The sequence below is a fragment of the Pteronotus mesoamericanus genome, unplaced genomic scaffold (assembly GCF_021234165.1).
Source record: "Pteronotus mesoamericanus isolate MK-2021 breed Mesoamerican mustached bat unplaced genomic scaffold, CSHL_Meso_final contig_2, whole genome shotgun sequence".
Lineage (NCBI taxonomy): Eukaryota > Metazoa > Chordata > Mammalia > Chiroptera > Mormoopidae > Pteronotus > Pteronotus mesoamericanus.
Genome location: NW_026555084.1, coordinates 10,196,254 through 10,221,035, shown reverse-complemented (window position 1 = coordinate 10,221,035; position 24,782 = coordinate 10,196,254). Strand labels below are relative to the sequence as shown.

The 24,782-nt window shown below is 45.1% G+C and overlaps 1 protein-coding gene across 1 annotated transcript in view; it reads right to left on the bottom strand.

The window, feature by feature from the left end:
* Positions 1–24,545, bottom strand: part of ADAM19 (ADAM metallopeptidase domain 19) — a 70,370-nt gene extending 45,825 nt beyond the window's left edge. Inside the window, exons 1-3 of the mRNA XM_054568120.1 lie at positions 24,372–24,545; positions 21,414–21,499; positions 17,341–17,411 (exon numbers count right to left, since the gene is read on the bottom strand). Of these exons, the coding sequence (XP_054424095.1) occupies positions 17,341–17,411; positions 21,414–21,499; positions 24,372–24,438 (224 nt within the window). The 5' untranslated portion in view covers positions 24,439–24,545. The remainder of the gene's footprint in view (positions 1–17,340; positions 17,412–21,413; positions 21,500–24,371) is intronic.
* Between the last annotated feature and the right edge of the window lie 237 nt (positions 24,546–24,782).

Sequence of the window (24,782 nt, the reverse complement as noted above, 5' to 3'; positions counted from 1 at the left end):
TCCAAAGGAATGGAAATAAACCAACATGCCCAAGGCTCGGCCCTAAAGCCAAACAAGGGATGGACATGTGCAGGGGCCCACAGGCAGAGACATTCCTTTTTGAGGGAACAGAAAGACCATGGAAGGGGGAACGGTAAAGAGCAGGGATCCCCCCTACCCCCAGGACTCCCCGGAGCAGGTACAGTGCTGCCAGGGCGTCAGTTCCAGGGGCAGCGCTGAGAACAAGATGGTGCCACCCGCAAGCCTGGTCCAAAGCCAAGGCGAGGTGGTTGTGCGTGTGCGTGTGTGTGTGTGTGTGTGTGTGTATAACCCTCTGTTAAGGAAGTTTCCAAACAATGCATTAAATCAACACTCCTTTTCACCAACCACTTGCCGTTACATTTTCTCTCAGTCCCCACCAGAACTAGTATCCTTCGGACCAGCTCCTGGTCTTGTGTTTTGCTTTTATGTTAAAAAACCAAAGGATGTTTGGATAAGCACTGTTTACTCTTTTTGGTCAGCAGGGTCTTTAGTTAATCCTCTTCATGGCTCCACAAAGATGAGCAAGCTCTCTGTGCAAATAGGGTCGACTTCTTGGGATCAGGAAGCTTAACTGGCAGGGACCTGGGGTGCCCTAAAAATGACTCACCAAAGTAGAGTTTACAGATTTGTTTTACAGTGCCCTGAATGGCCCATTATGGGTATTTACTGGCAAGAGATAAGGACAACTAAGGGAAATGGGGTAATATTTATACTATTTCTAAGAAAGATAAAAAACTAAAACATGGCTTGACAGTAGCCTCCTAGCAACCAGTTTTTGACAAATAACCATAATGTTTATCAGATTAACCCGAATGGAAGGCAAATGTAAGAAGTAATTGGCCATATTATAGAGATCAACTTTGTGATAAGACACAGAGAAAGTGAAGAAAATGAACCTCTACGGTCACAGGACTGCTGCGAATATGCTTGGAAGGGCACTTTCCTGGGGTCGGTGTCTTTAGGTGTTCACAATGGCCCAGCATTGGACGTGCTGTCGAAGACTGTCTTACAACACAGCCTCTAATAAAACTAGGCTGTCCTGAACCCCTGGTAATAGAATTGTTTACCTTTATACCAAGAAAATTGAGAAAGCACCAAAATCTACGTGTGGTGTGTGCCCAGGCCGACTTGGTGGAGCTCGTGCTGTGAGACCTGAAGTTCTAATGAGGTCGTCTAAAATGAAACAACATGTCAGCAGAGGCGACAGCAGGTTGCATGCACTTCGTGTCTGCGGTAGGACCAAGCGTAGTTTCCTTACTGAGGGGCAGAAAGGCATCGCGAAAGTCTCAAAGGCACAAGCACGGGGTCAGAAAGTTAAATACAAAAATGAAGCCTTTTTCAGTAACAAAAGCAATTAAAAGGCTAGATTAAAAAAAGAAAAGAAAAGAAAGAAAAAAGGGAAGAGGCGGACCACCCCATGAAAAAAAGCAAACAAACAAAAAGCAACTTGCCCTACATGTGGGTGCTTGGTCCCTTTTAGGCTCTGATTCAATATCCCAGTAACTTTGATAAATCTTGCCCAATGTTCTTTACATCCTAAAGCATAAATCACAGCTGAAGCACAAGTAAGGAAGGTTAGGACTTGGAAAGCCCTCCTAATTTGTCGGGAACATCTGTTGCCCCGGCCTCCAGCATCTCTGCCACCTTCTTGGGATAACAGCGCTCTAATTTGCATTTAGAGAAATGTTCCCCTTGTGCTATACGCTGACCGAGAGCACCCTAAGTCAGTCATGACAAGCCAGGACACACTGGTCTCATGTAGCTGCTTTCAAGATGAGCAACACCTGGCGAAAATGGCTGCAGCTGAGTCACCCCACTGGTGGCGCCTAAAGAGACTGTCTCTGACATCCCAGATCCTGTCCTTCCCAAGCCCCAGTCAGTCCTTCCCTTTTTCCCTCATTCTCTGTGTTGCCTCATATCCCTTCCATGAAGGTGTTTTTGTTTTGTTTTGTGTTTTGGCAGGGGGTGGGGGGGAGGCAACTTGAAAATGAGCAAAAGCAACATATCCAGCCTCATGAAGTTAGATTTTGCTTCTAAACCCATCAGTCTAAATAAACTAAAGTAAGCTAAACATCAGCGATAAATAATCCAAGAGTCAGGCCATCCAGACACTCCCGGAGGACAGAGAGGAAAGATGTTCATGAAAGCTCATCAATAATTACTTATTAAGCAGCATAATACTGTACAGACTGTGGGGCACGTGGCATCAGGAAGACCAAGGTCCTCCTGGCTTGAATTCCTCATGTATTTGCCCTAGGTCTTTGACCAAAATGCAGCACCTATTCTGAGTCTCGGGGTCTGCATCTGCAAGCCCACTCATTCAGTCCACAAATATTAGGGAGGCCAACTGTGTGCCAAGCATTATGTGACGCAAGCACGGCTTTCCTGCTTTCCCCCTGGCACCTGAATTTCCCACCATGAAGATTAGAGGAGGCTTAAGGGTGGCAGAGTATGCCTCCCCAAATGTACCACTTTAGCATGGGGTTATTCTGAGCGGAAGGTGGACAGCACAAGAAAAGCAGGACATAAATTTTCAAAGGCCTCTCTCCCTCCTCCCCTCTCTACCAAGGACAGAAGTTAATCACCAGAGACAACTATCAGCTTGGAGAAAACACCAGAGAAATTTGCACAACAAACTTGACTAGTTAGTTGTCAACCATTAATGTTAGATAAAATGTTAGTTTATCTACCATTTATTTACCATGTATTTACCTACCACTTACCCCCTTTACAGGCCTGATAGTGCTTTCCTTTGTCCTGTCATTTCTCTCCAAAAGCATTTGTCTTTGTTGAAGATGCTGTAGAAGCCTGAATTCTGAGTTATTCATTTTCCCCAGGTATCTCCCAGGTAGAAGCATTAACTTGTTTGTTTTTCTCTTGCTAATCTGTCTTTTGTTACAGGGTTTCCCCGCAGGGAACTTCCACAGGGAAAATTATTTTCTTCCTCCCCTACAAGGTCTTATGTGAAAGTCCTTTGCAAACATTACTAGGCCACACAAAAGGTAGGTCTCACTATCTGGCTCTCAGAAGCCAAGTCACTATTTCATGGCCCATCTTCCTTCCTTCCTAGAATTGTTGCAAACCAACTTCCAAATTCCCCTAACAAGCTGCCTACATAGCTATGGAACAGCTGTGCGCGCGCGCGTGCATGTGTGAATGTGTGTGTGTGCAGAGCAGAGAAGAAAGGCAGCCTACACAGATCAGGCACCCAGGATGCTCACTCAACGTCACATCTCCATCACCACACAACTGAAACCCACTTTAATCTTCATCTTCTTGTCCAAACTACAAATCTAACGTCAATGAGTAAAGAGGTCACAGAGAAGGCTGATGATTAGTGGGGAGGAGGTTTAGGGGAGTGGGTGAAAGAGGTGGAAGGATTAAGAAGTACGAATGGGTAGCTACAAAATAGTCACAAGGATGTCAAGTACAGCATAAGGAATATAGTGAAAAATACTGTTATAACTATGCATGGTGCTAGGTGGGTACTGAAAATATTTGGAGAAACACTTTGTAAAGTATATGATTATCTAACCGCTATGTTGCACACTTGAAACTAATAAAAAAATAATACTGAATGTAAACTGTAATTGAAAGATCAAGTTTTTTGTTGGGTTTTTTTTTTTTAAAGAAGAAGTCAAGAGATAAAGAACTTCTAGAATACTAGGCGCCTGACATCTTTGCCAACACTGAGCATCACCTCTTTCCCTAGCACTCTGGTCTCCCTCCTAAGGAATCCCTCTCCGCGACTTGCCCTTCCTTCCCCAGAAAGGGGGGATTTCTGGGGAAGGAAAAGAACTCATGCCTGACATAATGCAGCCATTATAGCCCCTTGGCCCATCTGGACCTCTCTCCAGGGAGACTGATGCAAGAGGAGAAAATTTGGAGGCTGCCAGTGTTCTGCAAACCCGTAACCTCAGGGGAAAAAGAAGGAGGAAAAAGGGGCAGTGGGCCACATGGGAGCTATGGAAGGGACTGGAAAAGAGCCATGAGTGCAGAAGGCATAAAGACCCCATTTCTCCTTAAACTGGCTGAGGAAAGCCTGGCCCAGTCCACCATTCAATGATATCATTGTTTGCAACAAAAGCCGGTTTAAGAACCCGCAGAGGGGCCCCCAGTGAGGCCTCAGCTGCTAGAACAGGCAGAGGTCTAACCATTTCCTAAGAAGATCAAGTGCTTAGAATTGTAGATAAGGTGGAAAGACTATGTCGGAGAACAAACTGCAGAGCTAACCAGGGTAAGGACAGACCTTCCTTTGGGGGCCAGGAAAAGAATACCAGAGGCTCCATGTCACACAGATTCCATCACTGGCTCCCCGCCACAACCCTGCAAAGTTGGCGACGGGGGATTACTACCTTCATCTAATGAGAAAACTCTAGATCCGAGAAAGCAGGGGCTTGTTTGAGGTCCCACCGCACGCTAAGGACAAATCCAGGGACCGGTTCCACTGTCTCACTACTTACTTAGGCAGCAGCCTCCCACTGGTTCTCGAATCCGTCCTCTCCCTCAGCCCATATTCAGCCCATAGCCAGTCTCCATGACTCCGCCATACAAATATCTTTGGAATCCATCCTCTTCTCCCCATATCAGCTATCTTTTCCATAAATTAGATCATCATAATTTCTCACTCAGGTTGTAATAAAGTTTTTGAAGGGGTCTTATTACTACTGCTGGTCTTGCACTTCCAACCCGTTCCCTACATTTCGGAAGTAATCCTGCTCAAATGCATTTTGGGTGCTGTCACTATCTTGCTTTTAAAACGTTCTTCATCCGCTTCCCATTGTCCTCAAGATACATGCCCACACCCTTTATGGAGTCTACAAGGCCCTCTAGGACTCCCCTTTGCCTACACCCCTGCCTACTCACCTCTTCTCTCACCATTTCCTTCCTCCCTCTCACTGTTTGCTCTAGCTCTCTGCTGTAACTGTAAAGAAGTTTCCATCTTCAAATGTTACTCTTGCCTTTGAGCCTTTGTCCTCTCTTGCTGCTTGGAATCCACCTCCCTTCGTGTAAGCCACCACCCTTACCACAGCCCTACTTCTTACTCACTTCTCCTCCTCCTAAAAGACTTTGCTGACCTCCCCCTCCCCCACCCCCACCAATGCAGTCTTACTACTCCACTGTCTTACGAGTTATTTAAGTTCCCCTTCTCCATGCTCCTACAGTACTTCAACTTCCTCCATCACAGCATGTCCACATTGCTCGCTAATGACAGTTTTCTGTCTTTTCCACTGGGATCTAATCCACAGGATGGCAGGGACTGTGTCCTGCTTGCCACTGCCCTCCCAGGAAAACCCAGGACCTAGCTCAACACCTGCCGCATGGTCGGCACTCACAATATTTGTCAGATGAAAGAGAAGAAAGATGGAAGTTAAGAATTCCCAATGAGCAGTACAGAGCTCAAGCTCAGTACATGAGAGAATCTCGTCAGTAAAGCTAGGGATTTCCTGACCCAATAACTGCCCCCGAGGTGAGTTTGAATAACACCATCTCCTGGGTGCCCAAAAGCCTACTCGCTTAGTTTCTGAGGTGTCAGCCAAAGGCCTATGCCAACGAGTTCTAAGTAGAGAATGAATAAGCTTCCCGTCTCCCAATCAAAATATTGCCTGTGTGAATGCAAATGCCACTTCATTCTCAGGATAAAATCAGTCCAGAGGCCTCAGTATCAGCCTCCTCCTCCCATACATTCCCCCCAGGATAGTCATACTCCACTGTCCAAGCACAAAGATTGAACAGTAGAAAACATCCTCCAACTTCCAAGGAGTCTGGAGTAAGAGCCAAGGCACACCCTTGAAGCTAAGGGGAAAATAGTGATCTGGGAGGTAAGACTTCCCGTGCATCTCCCAAACCCAAATGTATGTCCATACATCCATCCACTCCCACCTCCATGCCCTGTTTCTGTGGAGACTCCCCATCTCCCCAGGTTGTGAAGAAGCCATGTCTGCTTGTGCTCAGCCCCAGCAGGCCACAGCTCCACTCACCAGGTACGCCTCTGCCCCCGTGGCACGGCCCAAATTCCCATCACGTGGCCCAAATTTCCTAGCAATGGGGTGGGGGGCAGGGGAAGTTTCTTCTCACCCAAGACACAGAAAATATAGTTCCTCTTTCAAGTGCACCTCAAGTATCTTACCTAGAAATACCCCACCTACCCCGACCACATTGGTGATTGTGTGGTTTCACCTCAGGAAAGAGAGCCCAACTCAAAGTCAACAACAGGAAAATAAAAAACTGAGCTCTAAGCCACTCAAGCCCTCAGGTAGCCCAGCTGTTGGAAGAAAAATAAACCCCTTCCCCATTCCCCACATACCACTCTTTGGAATTAAAATGATTTGGCTGGTTGGAATACTGAATTCCTAAGAGATTATGAGCGCTACAGCTTTGACTCCCCTTGACCCAGACCAAATATTTATACGCTAATTTTTCAGTCTGAATTCCTTTTCATCCTTCCACTCACCTCTCTTCCCTCCCGCATCAAAAGACTCCTCTCCTCATTCCTGCCAGACAGAGCTCCAAGCAACCCTCTGAGGAAGCTTTCTCTACCGCCAGTCAGAAATTCTCTCTTCCCTCCTGCCTCCTCAGCACTGCACTTTCAACTCTATTATTTAAAACTGTAATCTGCCTTGGATTTTGCTGTTTCTGTCTTCTATCCCACAGAGAGTAAACTGCCAGGGGGCAAGGATAGTGTTTGCTCCTACTCCCCACAGCACCTAGCACAAGGCTTTACACATAGATGCTCAGCCAGTATTTGCTGAAATCAACCTTGCAGAATGAAGACAAGTTAGCTGCGGCTGAGAAGGCAGGCGATCCATCAAAGGATGGATGGATGGATGGATGGATGGATACACAAAATGTGGCAATTCCATACAATGGAACAACAACAACAAAAGGACTAAAGAACTGATACATGTTCTTCAACATGGAGAAAACTTACCAACATTACACTAAGTGGAAGAAGCCAGTCACAAAAGACCACATATTGTATAATCCTTTTACATGAAATGTCCAGAGGAGGCAAATCTATAGAGACAGAAAACTGGTTAGTGTCTGCCTAGGGCTGAAGCCGGTGGGAAGAACGGGGAGCGTTGCTTATATGCACACCCACATCTTAGTACTACCCATGGAGAATGTGCATCCTCATTTTCCCCTCAAAAATTTAGGCACAAAGTGCGCATTACACACAGCAAAATACAGTAGTTTGCTGGGGCTGCCTTAATAAAGTACCACAGACTGAGTGGTTTAAAAAAACAAATTTATTATCTCCCAGTTCTGGAGGCTAGATGTCTAAGATCAAATTGTTGGCAGGGCCATGCTGTCTCTGAAGATACTAAGGAAGGTTCTGTTCCGGGCCCCTCTCCTAGGTTTTGGTAGTTCCTTGGCTTATGGCAGCACAACTCTGTGCTGTGTGCATATCTGTGTCCAAATTCTCCTTTTTATAAGAACACAGGTCATACCGAATTAGTTAAGATGGGCTCACCTTTTCCAGCGTGAGCCCATCTTAACTAATTATATCCACAATGACTCTATTTCCAAATAAGGTCGCTCTGACGCACTAGTGGTTAGAACTGCAACTTACGAAATTTGAGGGGACATATTCAACCCACTACATTGCTGATGGCTCGTTTGGAGTGATGAAAATGTTCAATCAATCAGAATATGTTGGGGCTGCACAACTCTGTAAAGATACTAAAAAATACTAAATTGACACTTTATATGGATGAATTATACGGTATGTAAGCTATATCTCAATAAAGCTGTTTTTCTTTAAAGGCAGGAGAGCTTGGTTTAAAGGGTCTCCCCAAACTCCACAATCAACCATTGAGGAGAGGAGTGAAAATGAGTTATGTAACAAGGGCGATAAGATGTAACTTACAGAGAAGCCAAAGGCAATGTGCCTTTCTCTGTATTCCATGTAAATTCCCTTTGACCCAGTGATTAAATCTGGGAGACGATTGCCTTGAAGTACCCTCCTGGAATACAAGGGTGTCCCTTCCAAAACTGTTTGTAAAAATGAAGGGAAAATAAGGGAGCAGCTTGAATGCCCATCAATATGAGATGATTACATCAATCACAGCATCTTGATTACTACCAACTCTGGGTGATAGGTAGACAGGATTTCATTACATTATTCTCTCTACTTCCATGTGCATTCGGTAATTTTCATTATAAGAAATTTTAGCATGTACAGTTATAATGCAATATCATATAGCCATTAAAAATGATCCAATAAATTTACATGAAAATGCATCTATAATATTCTCTTATTCTCTGCTGTAAGTAAAATAGTATAGCCTTTGGGGAGGAATCTGTGAAGTGGAAGGTACAATCTGTCAAAATTTAAAACATTTTAAATATATATGCCATTTGACCTTGCAACTCTATGTATAGATATCAACCCTACAGAAATACTTGCAAATGTGTATGAACCCATTACTGCAGCATTATTTGTAATAGCCAGAAATTGGAAGCCTACCTGTCCATTAAAGAGAAATTAATAAATTTTGGTCCATCCATTCAATGGAATTCTATGTTGCCATTAAAAAGAATAAAATAGGCCTATAAGTGTGTTACATAAAAAGATACTGAAGACAAGTAATGAAAAAGCCAATTACAGAATAGTATATAAAGTATGATCTAATGTATTTTAAAACTCTATTATGTGTGTAATATTTTTTCAAGAACATCATTATCAAAGTTTTCAAACATTCCCAAAGGTTCTCGTGTGAATTCCTTTTTAATGATTTGGGATTGTCCATGCTGTTCTTCCAAGTGGAAAAAAAAAAGGTTATAAAACTTAGGATACTGTGTGACCCTATTTGAGTAATTATACACAGGGTTAAAGAAAAATCTGTGCAAAATAGTATGTGTATGGTAAACGCTCACTCACTGGACGCCAGCTATCACTGTATTAAGGTAAACAGCCTGATGGTAAAGGAATCCACAAACTCAAGAATCAACTCCAGGCTTCCTCCAAGGGCACAGCTTCCCCGCGCTCTGACAAGGGTCCATCAAAGGCCAAGAGGGCAGCTGACAGCTTCCTCCCATTGATTTTGCCCTGTGCTCCTGCTGAAGGGCCGCCAGGAGAAATAAGCTGGAGACAAAAGAAAACCATGGACATCCTTCCTGGCTACACAGGCAGCCCTGGCTGCGGGTCCCTGGAAGGAGAGAGAGCCGGAACCACTGAACAAATCCTGACCTCCTTATCGGACAGTTCAGGGATTTGCCAAGGGAGGGGCCCGGCACTGACTCTGCAGGCACAGAAAAGAGATACAGTTTGGCCGCCCGGAGAAGCCTGCAATGCTGTATTCTTGAGATACAGTGAGGTCAAACTGGGCACTGGCTGGAGATCAGAACTGAGCTTCCTCCTGGGAAAGGGGGGGGAATGGGTTTTAAGGTCAAGTTTTCTTAATTACATTTGGAAACCAACTCAGGGGAATTCCCTCTTATTTCATACTTAACTATTTTTCCAACCCCACAAAATCCAAATAATAGTGACTTATTGGGCTCCCCCAGTGCACTAGGCATGGCATTAACTTCTTTAAGAGTTTTACATTATTAAATTCACATGACATCAGACGAAGTGGCCACTATCATTAGCCCCACTGCGTGGATGAGGAAACTGAGACATGCGAAGGTGAAGCAACTGGCCAAAGCATGTTTTGCCAGTGGCCACAAGGAGCCAGGCTCTAAATCCAACTGCCTGGATTATACCACTACAGGACACTGAAATCCAAACTCTAACCAGGGCCTAGGGAAGGAAGAAGGAAAGAAAAGAGGGAGGGCAGAATAAGGGAGAAGTAATGCTAGTGCTCACGGGGGAAGAACGTGCTGAGCAAGGACAGGGCATCTGGAGGCAATGTGAGGCCGTGGCTGAGAGCCTGGATCTGCCCTTCTCACCAGGTGACCTTGGGCAAGTCACATGGCTCCATGCCTCAGGGTCCCCTCATCTGCCAAATAGGGCTAAGAAAGGCACCTCCACTTCACAGAGTTGCTGTGAAGATTCAATTAGATGAATCACGTAGAGACTGAGGAACGCAGCCTGCTGGAGAGGCACCCCCTACGCAGTAGCTATTACCATGACTGTTAACATCATTATTCATCTGACCCACATTCCTCAGCCAGAATTCAAAGGCAGACTGCACATCCGAGTACCTGACCCGGAACTTAGGGCATGCTGATAAACAACAACCACACGTCCTATTGTATTTGTCAACATGGTTTTCTCTTGCCACTTTCATATTTGAAGACAGTCACATGCATTGCTTTGCATCACCAAGACACTTCAGAAAACATCTGTTCTTGACTTCGCATTAACGAATGTTGGCATGTATTGAAAACCTGCTTGTTATGTGCCAGGCATTTTACAAGGCCCATCACAATATGTGCACATTATCTCTGAACCCCACACACCCATGTATTTGTTTCCTGTGGCTGCTGTGTAACAAATTAACACGCGCTTGGTGGTTTAAAACAACAGTAAGTAATTCCCTCTCAGTTCTAGAGACTGGAAGAATGAAACCAGTATGACTGAGCCGAAATCTCCCTGTGGTTGATTCCATTCCTGGCCTCATCAGCTTCCGGTGACTCCCTTTATTCCTTGGCTTGTAGCTTTATCATTCCAATCTCTTCCTCCGAGGCACATTGCCTTCTTCTATCTATAAGCATATCTCCTTCTGCCTTCCTCTTACAAATATACTTGCAATTGCATGTAGAACCACCCAGATGATCCAGGATCTTCTCAAGATCCTTAATTTAGTCACACTCACAAAGAAAGCCTCTTTTTTTTGCCATATAAAGTAGCACAGCCTCACATTCCAGGGGTTAGAATGCAGATACCTTGGGACAGTGGGGAGGGGAGGCATTTTTCAGCCTACCCGATTGTGCAATGAAGGTATTAATGTCTATTTCCTATGCAGACGGTAGAATGTAGTAATAGGCAGGCAGACCTGAGTTCGACTCTTGGCGCTGCCTGATATTTAGGATAAATTATGTGAATTCCTCACACTTAAGTTTCCTCATTTATAAAATGTGAACAACAATAATATCTCCTCCAAAAGGCTGCCCTGAGGATTAAATAAGACGGTACGTGAAGTGCCTTGGCACGGTGACTGGCTCTCAGTAAAGCTCGCTAAGGAGTATTATTGTGAACACAGAAGGCAAGGGACCTGCTGAAGGCCACCTAACCAGGAAGCAGCAATGCCCAGAATTCAACCTGAGTCTCTCCGGCACAAAAGCCGAAGCCTGTTTTACTCTACGGATTATGGTGTTTGGGGCTTACGTGCTCGTGGCCTTCAGAATCAACACACCTGGGTTATTTCAATTCTGGATGCTCCTTGACCCTCTCCTCCAGCAACTGTGTAGCTGTATCCCTACAGATTACCACTCCTAACTACTGAGACTGAGTCTATGCAAAGGACCCTAATCGATTTAGAAATAACGGGGACCCTGTTCCTGCAGGGGTAGGGTTGAAAATTAGGCTTGTACGAGATTGGCTGGCAATCGTTTTGGGGCTGTGACTCCAGGGGTTCTGGACGTCACGAGACCTGGAAATGAAAGCAACCTCTGTCTAGAAAGCTATCATTGGAAAAATGGCATCTCAAACAGGACCACGAGGTCTGTCGGGGGCAAGGTGCCGACCAAGCACAGCGCTTGGAATTTAAATTCACTTAATGCATTCGCTGCCTCAGCGTCAAGGCGGCAGGGTGAATTCAGTTGCTGACACTAAAAAAAAAAAAAAAAAGGTTTGAAAACATTCCCAACACTCACAGGCAGCTCTCATCAAATTCTGGCGCCCCCACCCATCCATCCCACTGTTTCCTCGGCACCAGTCTCCTTGGGTTAGACAACCTCAGCTGCAGGCAATGGGGAGCCCAGCTGCAGGCCGAGTTTGGAAAAACATTTTGAATACTTGAGATCTGCCAAGTACTTGGTTAAAGAATGATATCCTCTAATTTCTTAAGCCATGTGTATTTCAAGTGAAATGTAATCCATATGTGTGCGACTCATTTAAATGCAACTCAGTGAAGCATGGTTTCCCAAAAGCATTGGGATATCATCTTAAGCCTTTCTTAAGCTTCTCTTAGATCCAGGACGTTGAATTTTGCCAACAACAAACCAAGAGAGGGACTAAGAGAGTTGTCCTTTGTCCTAGTCCTAGATAAGATGTTAACGTGAGGACCCAAGAGGAAGCAGAGGAGGTGTGGGTGAGGCCTAGGCGGTAAGCAGGGCTTTGCTCGGGATCAGCTACAGATTTCTACCAGGCCTCCTTGGAAGGAAAGTGCAGTAGTAAGCGGTGATAACGAATCCATCCTGTCTAGTGCTGAGAAACTCCTTTCCTGCCTACTATTTCTCCCTTTCTCGGGTCCTCCATTGTATACAACTCAAATAGGGTTGAGGAAAAAGAAGGAGAAAATTGGGAGCTAAATGGCTCCCTTAGTGTGAATGACTTAATTTTCTAGGTTGTAGCCTGATTTCCAAGCCAACACAAGCAGTCTCCTTCCCTGTGGTATCTCTGTGGGACTGATAAAAAGTCAAGAGATAGGAAAAGAGATCAAAGTGCGAAGTAATGGCGAGTACTATAATCAGCAAACCTTTAAGTGCCCCAATTCTGCTTTGACAACTGCTGTTCCTCATGAGGTCTGAAGGCCAATACACACAGAAAAAATAAATATCCATTCTTATTAGCTAGACTTGTGCAAACAGGATCTGTCTTTAGCCAGGGCTGAAGCACAAGGAATGGGGTGAGACCAAAGGACATCTGTCTCTTGTCCAAGCCGAAACCCAAATCTTATCATCATTCAGACTCAAGGAAGGGCAGTACAGGGCAGAGATAAGAGTTTCAGAATGTGCTCAAGAGACCAGCAGAGAGAAGCATATGACCAAAGGTCCTCTGGGCACAGTGCCCACTAGGTGAGCTGTTCATTTGCTTTTGAAGGTGACCTTGTAATGTAATGATCCTGCCATCTAGTAACGCAGCTCAGTGAGCACCCTGCAAGCTGGTTGAACAGTTCAGTGAGCCCTCCTCTTGGGAAGGAGGGCACGATGTGGAGAAAGGAGAAGAGAAGAGAGGCAAGGCCTACATCTTCCTGGAGGGGTGCATCTCCTTAGATGCCTGCAGCTCAAGAAGGTTCCATTTCATTTCAGCAAACAAGGTTTTTTTTTTGTTTTTTTTGTGTCTTGGGTTTTTGTTTTTGTTTTTTTGGGGGTTTTTTGTCCAATATGGTCTCTGGGTTGATGAGGCAGTCCTCAGAGGATGGGGGAAATTATACAGAGTAGTAACATTCTGGGTGGGTGCCTCAAAATTGTGGGTTGTAAAAATAGCACAGTCATTTCTTCTCTGTAATTCACCTTCTCATGTTTATGTTGCGTAAACGGTGGGTCCTGAACTGGCAGTTCATCCTCAACTTCAAGGCTCATGGTTTTGGAGGCCATTTGACTTTATCCCACTGCCCCTCACTTCCAGGAATGTCTCCACAAGTGGAGAGCAAACACCATGCTTCTTTTCCATTCTTCCACTTGCATAGTATCCTTTAAATAGAAGGTGCAGGAGGAGCTCTTAGAGCCCAACTGGGACAAAATTCCCATTTTACAGATAAGAAAGTTGAGGCCCAGGAATACCAAATGGCTTCTTGACCAATTCCACATGTCTGTCTCTGAGCTCAGGACTCTCTCCATTCTATCACACAGCCCAACCGCAGGTAAGGTTCTCCTAACAACAGCTATGCCCCAACACTTACAAATTATGTGTATATGTGTGAATAAATACAAAAAATGTAATATATACTTTATTAGAGCAGTGTGCTACCTTCATGATACATGGTTGAGTCAAAAAAAACAAGTGTGGAACAATATACGTTTGTACAGTATAATCTCATTTCTGCACCTCCCCTCCCGACAAAAACAGCAGCCTTTGCGTGTGTTTCTGTGAGGCTGTCTATGAGTATCTATGTGCACATTCTCACGTGCACAGAAAAGGTCCCGGGTATACCCACCAAGCTGTTAACAGTGGATTCTTCTTGTGGGTGGGAGACTTTCATTCTTTTACTTATTATACTTTGGTATTGCTACATGCTTTACAGTGAGCATGTATTGCTTTTGCAATTAAAAAAACAAAAAGCAAAAAACACGAGCAAGAAATAACAGTAGCTGCCATTTACTGGTATAGAACCCAAGCCAGGTACTGTGTGGGTCCTTTACACACACCCTCTCATTTCATCTTCTTGTGTCTCTACAGAGTGCAACTATCATTATACTCCAGATAGGGAAACTGAGGCTTAAAGAGGACATCCAGCTGGAAAGTGGGAGTGCTGGGATCTGAACCCAGGACTATCTGACCGGAAAGCCGTATGCAAATTATCCCCACAATGCATGTGCACTCAGGAGAGTCTGTCTCCCCGGGGAATGCCATCTGTTTATCCTGAGTTGCTTCACAGCAGAAAAAGGCTGCAGCTGCCGCGCTATTGAATAAGGCACCTGGGGTATCTGCTGCCTGAGCTGATGGCCCCCCTCTTCTAGCCGACCCCCCACACTCTTCCATCTTCCCCATTCCTGGCAATCTCTCCATGTGTGAATTCCATTAAAGGTCTGCTCACTGCTATTTTGGACCATGCATTAGCACGTGGGCTTTGATTTGATGGGAGAAGGCCAGACACCTCCGGATGATGAAAAAGAAATTAGAAATGTCCTCTCTCTATCTCCCCTCAGAGTTTCAGAAGCTCTTGCCCACAGCTCCTTGGGGGCCTGACAATCCCGTGTATGGAGAAATGCACGGGGTTTACGGAGGGGAGCGGAAACCCTCCTCATCTATTAGGGCCTTTGAACTCGCTGTTCCATCTCCTTGGAGTTGCCATTGGCCAGCCTTCCCCAAGGCTCATTATTCTCACTTTCAGGCCTTGACTCAAATACCAATTTGCCACCAATGCCTTCTCTGATCACCATCCTTAAACAGCACTTCCCTCCCCATCCCTGCTCTTCTAGCCCTTATGTTCCTCTGTTTCCATAGCACTTGTCACCAGACATACTACACAGTCATTCATTTATTTCTTTGCTGTTCCCGCCAGCAGAATAAAAGCTCCATGAGGGCAGAGCTGTTCCATACACAGCAACATCCCCAGTACCGACACTGGTGCCCGGAATGCACAGGAGATGAAAAAAATCAGTGACTCCACCGAGGAACTTAGAAACCAGAGCCTGAGGAGTCACTTAGCACATGGCCCAGTTTCCCCTCAAAAATCATAGGATTATAACAACCTTAACAGAGGGATTTAAGAAATCAGAAAAGCATCATCCCCACCCCCTCGCTGCTTTGCATCCGGCCTCGAACACACCATGAATGAGAAGGGTTTGGGAAATAAACACACTAGGAAGTCGTGTGCAGTTGGAGTTCCGCTTGCTAACACATGTGCAAAAACAAAAAGCCCAATTTAGACGAAAATAGCAGGAAGCTGTCCCCTAGGGATACCTGATGAGGTCATTGTGCTTGACCATGCTGTTTCCATTTTGTCAAGTCTGCCTCCTGCCAATTCAAGGAGGCAAGGAATCACATCCAGCCCCCTGCCGCTCACTCAGAAGCCAGAGAGCAGCTCAGAGCAGCACACAATAGAACTACTTCCATGGGCTCTCCTTGAGTCCAGACCCAAGCCAAGGACACAAATGATCCTCATCTCCCCTCTCTCACTGACCTGCTCTGTGGCCTTAGACAAATGCCTTTCCCTCTGAGTTGAAGTTTCTGTATCCACGCATAAGACTGTTGTTTTTTAAAGTGTTTTCCCGCTGTAACTTCCAACGATCTTTTCTTGTAAAGGCTCCAAAATAGGAGGGAGGGATGAATGCTGGGATCCTTACTCGGCCAGCCCAGCTCCTAACTATTTGCGCATGACAGTAACCCTACCACGTGGGCTGCACAGAGGAAGCTGAAGGGTCAAATATTCCACTTGGGGGCAGAATAGGGTGGATCAGATTAAGTGACAACAGGGAACATTTAGACTAGAGCTAGAGGGCAGGGGCCATGAGAAACTGAAGCTGACCCCTGAGAGAGACTATCAAGAACAGACCCTCTAAAGGCCTTTTCCTGCAGAACAAAAGGATGGCTATGCAAGGAGAAATCCCAGGCACGCAGGGCCTGCACCCTCTGGGGACAGGGTCAGCCAGGTCTGTCCCAGGGAAATGAGACAGAAAGAACACATGTGTGGGCTGGTTTGACTCACAAAAAGAAAAGTAGCAAAAATGAATGAGATGCCCATCTTTCTGGAGGCAGAAGGAAGATGTGGATGAGGCCCTATTACTGCGCAAGCTGAAGTCACACTCCTACCACACTTCTGACTCCACTCACGCTCCTCTGGCTCGACTCACCCTCCTTCAGCTCCACTCATCCTCCCTTGCAAGGGTCCAAAAGCCCAAATCGGGAATAATTTATACTCTCGCGTTCCACCCAAGCTCATCAGCCATTCCCATCCTTCTGGATGTGGGAAGGCCCCCAGCCATCCCTTTCTTGGCAGTAATATGTCTGATTACTCATCTGCTTCCAGGGAGGCTGCCAAGAGGAGATGGGCAGTTGTCCGAGCCCCGCAGCCTTATCTGCAAGGTCTGTGCGGCAGAAGCAAAGTGGGGAAATACCAAAGGCCTTCAGGATCTCCCAGTCAAGGAAGGAGAGCTACCCAGTGGCCAAGCAGATTGGAAATGACCAAGAACAGACAACAGACACAGCTATGCATTGTCTATTCACCTGCTCAATAACAGGAATCAAGATATAACTGTGCATGATCGCAAATCAGTGTGGAAATACTTCTGACTCAGGTCGCCACCCAAGACGAATGAGGTTAGAAAGACGGAAGCAGCAGCCCGATGAAGCCAGGAGATTGCTGACCGTGCCCTTATTGGCAGAATCTCAGATTTAACTGAATAAAACAGATAGAGCAGGCAGTGTTGGAGGTGCAAATCCCAGGACACTCCGCCTTGCCTTGCTCCTCTCTGCTGTTTTCCTCTAATCTCCTTTGCTTCCTGCCATGCCCAGCACTGCAGCTAGGAAGACAGCTGCTGGAGTCCACCCGCCCATCCCTCCCTTGCGTGCACACACGCACACGCACATGAACTCTAAGAAACCCTGGAAATACAGCCTGTTAAACAGTCCAGCAATTTCACAGTAAGTCCAGAGGCTGTGATAATGCTGTCTTTGCATGAGGCTCCCCACAAAGAAACCAAAGATTGAGAGAAAGCCTGGGTCGCTTCACTATCTGCTTCCTTACAAAACAGTGGCACCTATGACGGTGTTGACATTGAAGCGAACTGTTTCATTTTAGACAAAGGGGGAGGCAGTCCACTTACTCATTCTTCTCCAGGTCCAGGATCAGCTCTCGCCCCTCGGCCATGACCCTGAGCTCAGCTTTGCGTGGATGCTAAAAGCAATAACAAAAGAATGTCAGCTTCTAAATGCAGGATGGACGCTCCCAGAAACAGACACAGGATCTAGCACAGTGCTCTGACATTGATCCACAGGAAGTGAAAGAGAAAGGGTCAATTGCATTTCCAGCCCAAACATAAAATAGCTTCAATCCCAGAAGGACCAACTCCCCTCCCCCATCTGCCTTCTCCTAAAAGACAAAGGAAAGAAACTCCAAGCTGCAATGTGCTGTAAGTGCTTGCATGCGGGTCTGGTAAAGTCAAATGTCGGAAAACACAATCTTCAACAGCAAATTTTGTGTGGAAACAGATCTGGATTCAAGTGCTGACTCCCTGACACTGAGGTGACGTGAACTTGGGCATGTTACTGAACCTCCTTATGGCTCAGTTTCCTCATTTATAAAACAGAGATAATATGGGGCTCTTGTTAGGATTAAGTGACATAGTGAACACAAAGAATTTATCTGGCATATAGGAAACGCCGATACACGGTGGCTATTATCTAAAATACCAGGGAAAGACTTTCATAGTGGGTTTTTATTTTATATTGTTTTGTTTTGGCTCTCAATTTAGATATGCCCAATCTTCTCAGAGGAGACAATTAGGAGCACTTCCAGCTAAGGTTTTATAAGTCCAAGGAAAGCTACATTTTACATACAAGAGAAAATTTGCTGATGCCCAAAGTTGCTATACATCCAGCAGAGATCATTTAAGATATCATACAAATGTCCAGTAAGCAAGAAAAACATGCTCAACATCACTACTAACCGTCCCCTCCATTTTTTTTTCAAAAATACCTTTTAAAAAAAACCCCACACATCACAGTGCAAAAGAGCACACTGTAAAAGGGGCCTCTCATACCTTGCCAGGGAGAATTTAAACCGATAACACCTACTCACTGGAAGATAATTTGACAGTATGGAGTAGGAGTTTTTAAGTGTCTGAAAAGAGTTTTTATGTCTGAAAGGAACAAAAGGAAGAATGGGCGAACGTTTATTATACACAAGGATGTTCATTACTTATAATCCTAAATAAGGAAATAGAACCTAAATGTCCAAAATAGGAGAATGGTTAAATAAATAATGATTCATTCATGTGACAAAGCACTATAGATAGTCATTAAAAACAAAGACTTTAAATAATTTCTAAATTATCAAGAAAACATAAATGATCATTATGAAGCACAAGAACTCAAAATATAACACAGTATGTTTTATTTAAATATACTTTTGTAAAAGGAAAAAACAGAGAGAAAAAGAAACCTAAACCAACAAGTTGCCATAGTTATCTCTAAGGCAGTGGGATCACTGGTTAATTTTATTTTCTTTTGTGCAACTTTCCATGTTTTTATACTTGCTTAAGAAATAGGCTTTTTATCTGTTTTTACCTCCTTATTGTGGAAAATTTCAAAGAAATTAAAAATCAAAGTCAAAGTAAACCTCCATGCTTCAACAATCAACTTAGAGCAGTTAAACTATTTTAGAAGGCAGAAATTATTGATTTACATATTTAAGCCTGTTTAAAACAGCATCTGTTCTCTGGGGTACTTTAAATATGTGCTAACTTGATAGCGAAGAACTGATAAACTCTTGAAGTCTCATTCGATCCACAAAAGCTCTTGGTAGAGTTTCTTCCCCTGTTAAATGGATCCGAAAGCTTAGTTCTGGTGTCTGAGAGACCAGGTCCTCTGCTCTGTCACCCACCTCCAGTTGTGGGCCTGTGTCTTCCAAGCACATTTCTTCCTCTTATTTTCCTCAAACCCCACTTCCCTTAGAGTCCTGCACAACCTGTGTGTTTTCAGGGCTTCTGGTACAGGATGCTTGAGCAACCATGTTTGTCTTGCTACTTTTTTTGCTAACATCTCATTGACTCTCAAGAACATTTCAAAACCATGGGGAGAGGAAGTAGGTGAATGTTTGCCCAATAACTTTCACTAAGGGAGTCACTTCTGTTTCTGATGCCCCACTTCAGCTCTGCCAACATGCATCCTGGTTGCTGGCCCTTTGCCACTTTACTCTGGGTAGTTTGGGAACAAGGGCCCTGCGCAACCGCATTAGGCTTCAGGGACACAGTCCCAAGTGGTCATTTGGGAAAAGGCACATGGCAACTGAGCGGCAGCAATTCTCTTCTCCAAGAGAGAGGTGGCCACGGGACGACCCACACAAAAAAGAAAAGTTGACCCTAATCAAAGCACCCACCTCTCTCCCAAAGAGACACACACTGTAACATGAGAACAAATTCAGACAATGCTACTTTTTAAATATGGTGGTCCTTGTGTCCCGGGCACGTTTCATCCAAAGCAGTGAAACAGCATCACAAGGATCTGCGCAGCTCCCCGCCCAGCTTCCCTCCGCTTTTGCCTTGCACCTCCACTCTGTGCCAGGAACGGGAGATTTCACCTCTCCTCGGCAGCTGGGCCACTCTTACTGTATTTACCCCAGAGAGGGGTTCAAAGTCCTTTCACTTTAGGGCTGCATTAAACAGATCCTCAGCTCCACACTGTCCCTGACATCTGTCCTATGTATTGCATCCCTGTTAAGATCTAGTACTGTATTTACAATACAGTGAGTGTTCCATTGACGTTTGATGAATAAATTATGTAAATGAGAATAAGCAGCCTAAGGGGGACCTACCTTTTTCTGTCTCTCTCTCTGACATTCCTTCATTTGTTCATTCCACAAATACTTATGGTGCCAGGCACTGTGATGACTATTCGTACAAAACGCAATGATTCTGGGCAGACAATGGCTGGGAACAAAAACAGGATCTGGGGCTCCACTTTGTTTCTCAAACCCTTCCTGAGGATGCCCAGCATCCCACATCTGGACGGAACAGAGAGGCCTCTACAAAGGGTATCAGAGACATTCCCTGGCAATAATGGATAGGCTCGGCTATCTAAGATCTTAATTTTTAAAAATAACCTGCTCGAGGATGGCCATCCATTTATTTGTCTAGACTTTTCCTGAAGCTATTTTCAGCCTTTCTTACTTTTTGATGAAATGAATTCATTGCATTTATTGTCTTTAGGATAAAATGTTACTTGCTTTCATTTGTCCTAAAATTTTTGCTGTAAATTCTCTTAGTAAATCCAAATTGGAGCATTGTTTGGACATGTCTGTATTACTTGAACCATTACTTTAAGGATTTCTAGGCATTTTCCCTCTCTATTTACCTTTCTAGACTCAAAAGCCACAAAGTCTGAGATCCTTCCTGACAAAGCTTTCTCCTCTCTCTCCTGCTGTAATTTTGCTCTCATGTGTTGCCCAGTAAATCACTGACTCTGTGAAACCAGAGTTCTTATTCACTACCCCCTCTCCCCAGCCCTCATCCTTCTCATTCCCTCTAAGTCCTACTTCATAAATGAGGAAATTGAAGTTCAGAGGGTGGAAGGTCAACCATTGCATCTTCCTTTCTAGCTCTCCCATGTGAAAACCAGAGCCACAAAGAATATTCGAGATGGACAGGCGCTATCTGCATGAACACAGTAGTGTTTTCCATCTTTTTCCCAAGTTCCTTGATAAAGCCTGTGCATTTTGCTGGTGCTGTGGCCCAAGATGCCCATTGCATTTTAAGATATATATTCCCCAGTGCCAGGGCCCTCTTTGGCCTCTTATTTAAAAAAGTAGTTTGGATTAGAATTTTCCCTCCAAGTACATTACCTCACCAATAAAATAAAGCATGTGTTATGCAGAGAAAAAATAACAATGACAATATTTAATCAATTCCAATTGAAAGATGGTGATTTTTGTGACACATATTTGCACTTCTTTTGTGTCAGCATTAATGTGGATTTTCATTTCCTCAAGTAATAGCATTTGAACGTGTTCTAGAAGTTTGTCACAGGATGAAGGAAAGGTCCATCTGGGATTTGAAAAAAGACAGGCAGGATAGCATGGGTCAGACGGAACTAACGGTGACAACAATAGAGTAGGTGGCCCAAGCCTCACAGAATGAAGTTGCCAACTCTTCCCTCTGAAAATGAAAGCTTTTGGTCTTACCTTTTCTCCCATGCGGCTTTCTTCAGTCTTCCACTGAGGTATGGTTAGTTCATGCTGTAGCTGGGGGCTGCCTTCCTCACTTCCTCCTGTCAAGACAAGATGCGCGGCCATTGGAACCCCAGACCTCTGCACCCCAGCTAAGCCGGGCAGGCACTGCCAACTGGGAAGAACCCCATCTTGGGTTGTTAGAAGACCTGGTGGATTCCAGGCTCTTGGCACTTTTGGGTCAGGTGCTCTGCTAGGTGTTGGCAATACAGTGCCAAAAGGGCAGCCAGGTCTCTGCACTCCTCACAGTTTATCTTCCAGAGCTGGGAGATAGACAACACACAAACGTTCTCAAATGGTACAATAAGGTCATGGAATAAAGAGACAATGAAGAAGCATTCCCTATTTTAGACAGGATGGTCAGCAAAGAACGGCATTTAATTGAGGGACCAGAAGAAGTCAGTCAGGCAAAGATCTGGAAGTGAGTGTCCCAGATAGAGGAACCAGCAGGCGCGATGGCCCTGCGTGAGAAGAAGCAGACTTGGCTTGTTTACAGAAGCAGAAGGTAAAGGTAGCTTAAGTTAGTGAATGAGGAAGAAGTTGGTAAGAGACATGGTCAACAAGACAGCCATGGGCCTGATATCACAGAGGCTTCGGAAAGTGTCTGGATTTTATTATAAATAGACTTGGAAGGCACTGGAGGGTTTAAACATGGAGCAATATGATCTGTATTCAGTTTTTAAAAGATTGTTCAGCCTGCTGGGTGGTGATGGTGGGGGGAGAGGGTGGCAGGAGTGAGAATAGAAGCAGAAGGAAAAGCTGGAGACTTGCAGGAGCCCAGCCTGGTGAGAGATGATGGTGCCTCAGACTAAAATGACCTCAGTGGAGAGGAATGAAGTGGTTGGATTCTGGGCATATTCTGGAGGTCAAACCCATGGGTATTATTTCAATTGAGCTTCAGTCTTCTCATTTGTAAGATGAAAATGGTACCTGCCTACCCGTCTCACAGCATTACTGGGGAGAGTCACTGTGAAATTGTTTCTCAATCCACTGAGCATCCTAGCATGGACCTGAGCTTCTTCATGGGAAATTTGCCTTTGGCTAACGCTTCCTCCTTTCCAAATCAATCTCACCACCCAGTTCTCCTTCATCTTTACGACAACCGTGGGACGTAATTCGCAGGATTCCTTTTATTAAGAAAGGTGAATTGAAACTTGTATGAAGAAAGACTTGTTCGAGGTGGTGGCAAACTCAAATACAGGTTGCAGACAACCTTTTTTGTTTTTTAAGATTTATTTTTTTTTAAGAGAGAGAGAGAGAAACATCGATGTGAGAGAGAAACATTGATCCGTTGCTCCTTGTACACCCTCAGCCTGGGCCCATGAGGTACTGACTAGGCATGTGCCCCGGAAGGCAACCTTTTGGTTTGTGAGATGATGCCCAACCCACTGAGCCACACCAGTCAGGGCCAGACAATCTTAAACAAGTGGTCATTTTCCAAGACCTAGTCTCTGTGAGAATAGGCCAAATCCACAGGACTCCTGGGGATGAGGGTGAGGACTCCAAATCTGTTCAGTCTAAACCAACCACATCAGTCCCATAGAATGTAATGAGTGACAGAGGACAGAGTTGTTTTGTTAGCGTGGTACGGTTATGAGAGATTGACTTTCCTTTCAGATTAGCAATATAGTGCATTCTCAATCCAAAGATATCCTAAAAATAATCTCATTACACGTGCATTAGTTTTATCATACTGATAAAAAAAATCAGAAGTAACGCATTCATTTATTCATTTCATGTTTTCTGAGTACTTAACTGTGTGTCAGGCACTATGCTAGGTGCTTAATATTCACAGGGCACCAGAGAAGCACAGTTCCTGCTCCAGTGGCTCTGCTTGTCTAGATTCTTTGCAAAAAAAAAAAAAAAAATTATATGATATTTAATGAAATATTTCAAAATGAAATGATCTTTATGATGTAAAACATACTGAAAGCAATCTAAAGGCTCCATAATGGAGGACCACAGTACATTTTAAGAAAAATTGTTCAAAATTTGGAAATAAGGCAAAGAGAAAGCAGGACGTCCTTTCAATGCCACCTTGTAGCATTGTTTAACAGGCCTTCCATACATCACTGAATTACCTAAGGGAACGTAGCTTTGTCTGACTTTTTAAATTTACTATTAATTAAAAGACTATACTCAGTTATGTGTCAACTGTAGATTTCTGACTGGTAGAGATGAAAGTGACTTTGGTATAGTAGAAAGGTAGCTAAGAATTCTGGTTGTTTGGCCCCATGGGGTACTGACCGCTTTTGCATCTGTCCCAGCACAAGATCTCAACATTCTTCCTCCAATGCCTGCACCCTGCCTGTTCCTCTAAGGCTCTGAACCAGCGTTACCACTCCATTCAATGCTTCATTAGTGAACCGAACAAGTCTTTGCCATCCATTCATCCAATGTATGGATGAGAATCATGTTTTCAACTTTTTGAACATTGTACTTCTGCAATTTCTTGATGGAATTTATAGTCATTAAAATCGTGTTTTCTGAGAATTTGATGATGTGGGAAATGCTCATTATGTGAAGTAGAAAATGCAAGACACAAAACTAGACATACGGTATGGTTCCAATTTTATCAGTATACATTTATAGGAACACACATGCAAAGAATGGAGAAAAGAGGAGAGACTGGAAAAGCAGCGGAAAGAGAAGCCAAAAGCAGAAAGAAAAGGAAAAAAAAAAACAGAGGAAAGAGAGGGAGAGAAGCCAGGGAGGGGACTGGCTGTTTTCTTCTCACTCAGAACCTCCACCACCTCCCAGGGCGTGCAATGTAGGAACAAAGCCGGGCTCCTGAGCTGAGGGACCTCAGGGACGCAGCCTCCCGGAGTTGCAGGGGGCAGCTCCCAGGTCCCCGGGCCACCTAGCCCACCCGCCTCCATCCCTACCCCAGCCCTCCCTTGCTCGGCCACTTACTTCTGGTCCACACCGGCAGGGCGAGCGCCAGCAGGCACAGCCCGGCGGCGCACACAGCCCTGGGCATGGTGGCAGCGGCCCCTCGCGCACTCCGCTCTCACAAGCACCGGGCCATGCCAGCACCCCAGCCAGCCGGCGACGCCACTGATTGCCCCCTGCCTCCCAGCCCGACTCCCGGCCATCGGGAAATGCTCCGCCCTCAGCTCGGCCCCCGCCAATCAGTGAGGGAGGGGGTCAAGCCCGCCCGCCAGGGGTAGGAGGGACCGCCGGGGGCTGGGGCGGAGCCGGCGGGCCCCCTTGGGAGTCCAGCCGGCTCAGGCGACCCAGAGCAACGGAGATAGAGTCCGAGCCCCAAGGATTCACTGAAGGTGGGCGCGGCCTGGGGAGAGTCCTGGGCTTGGGCGTGCGGGA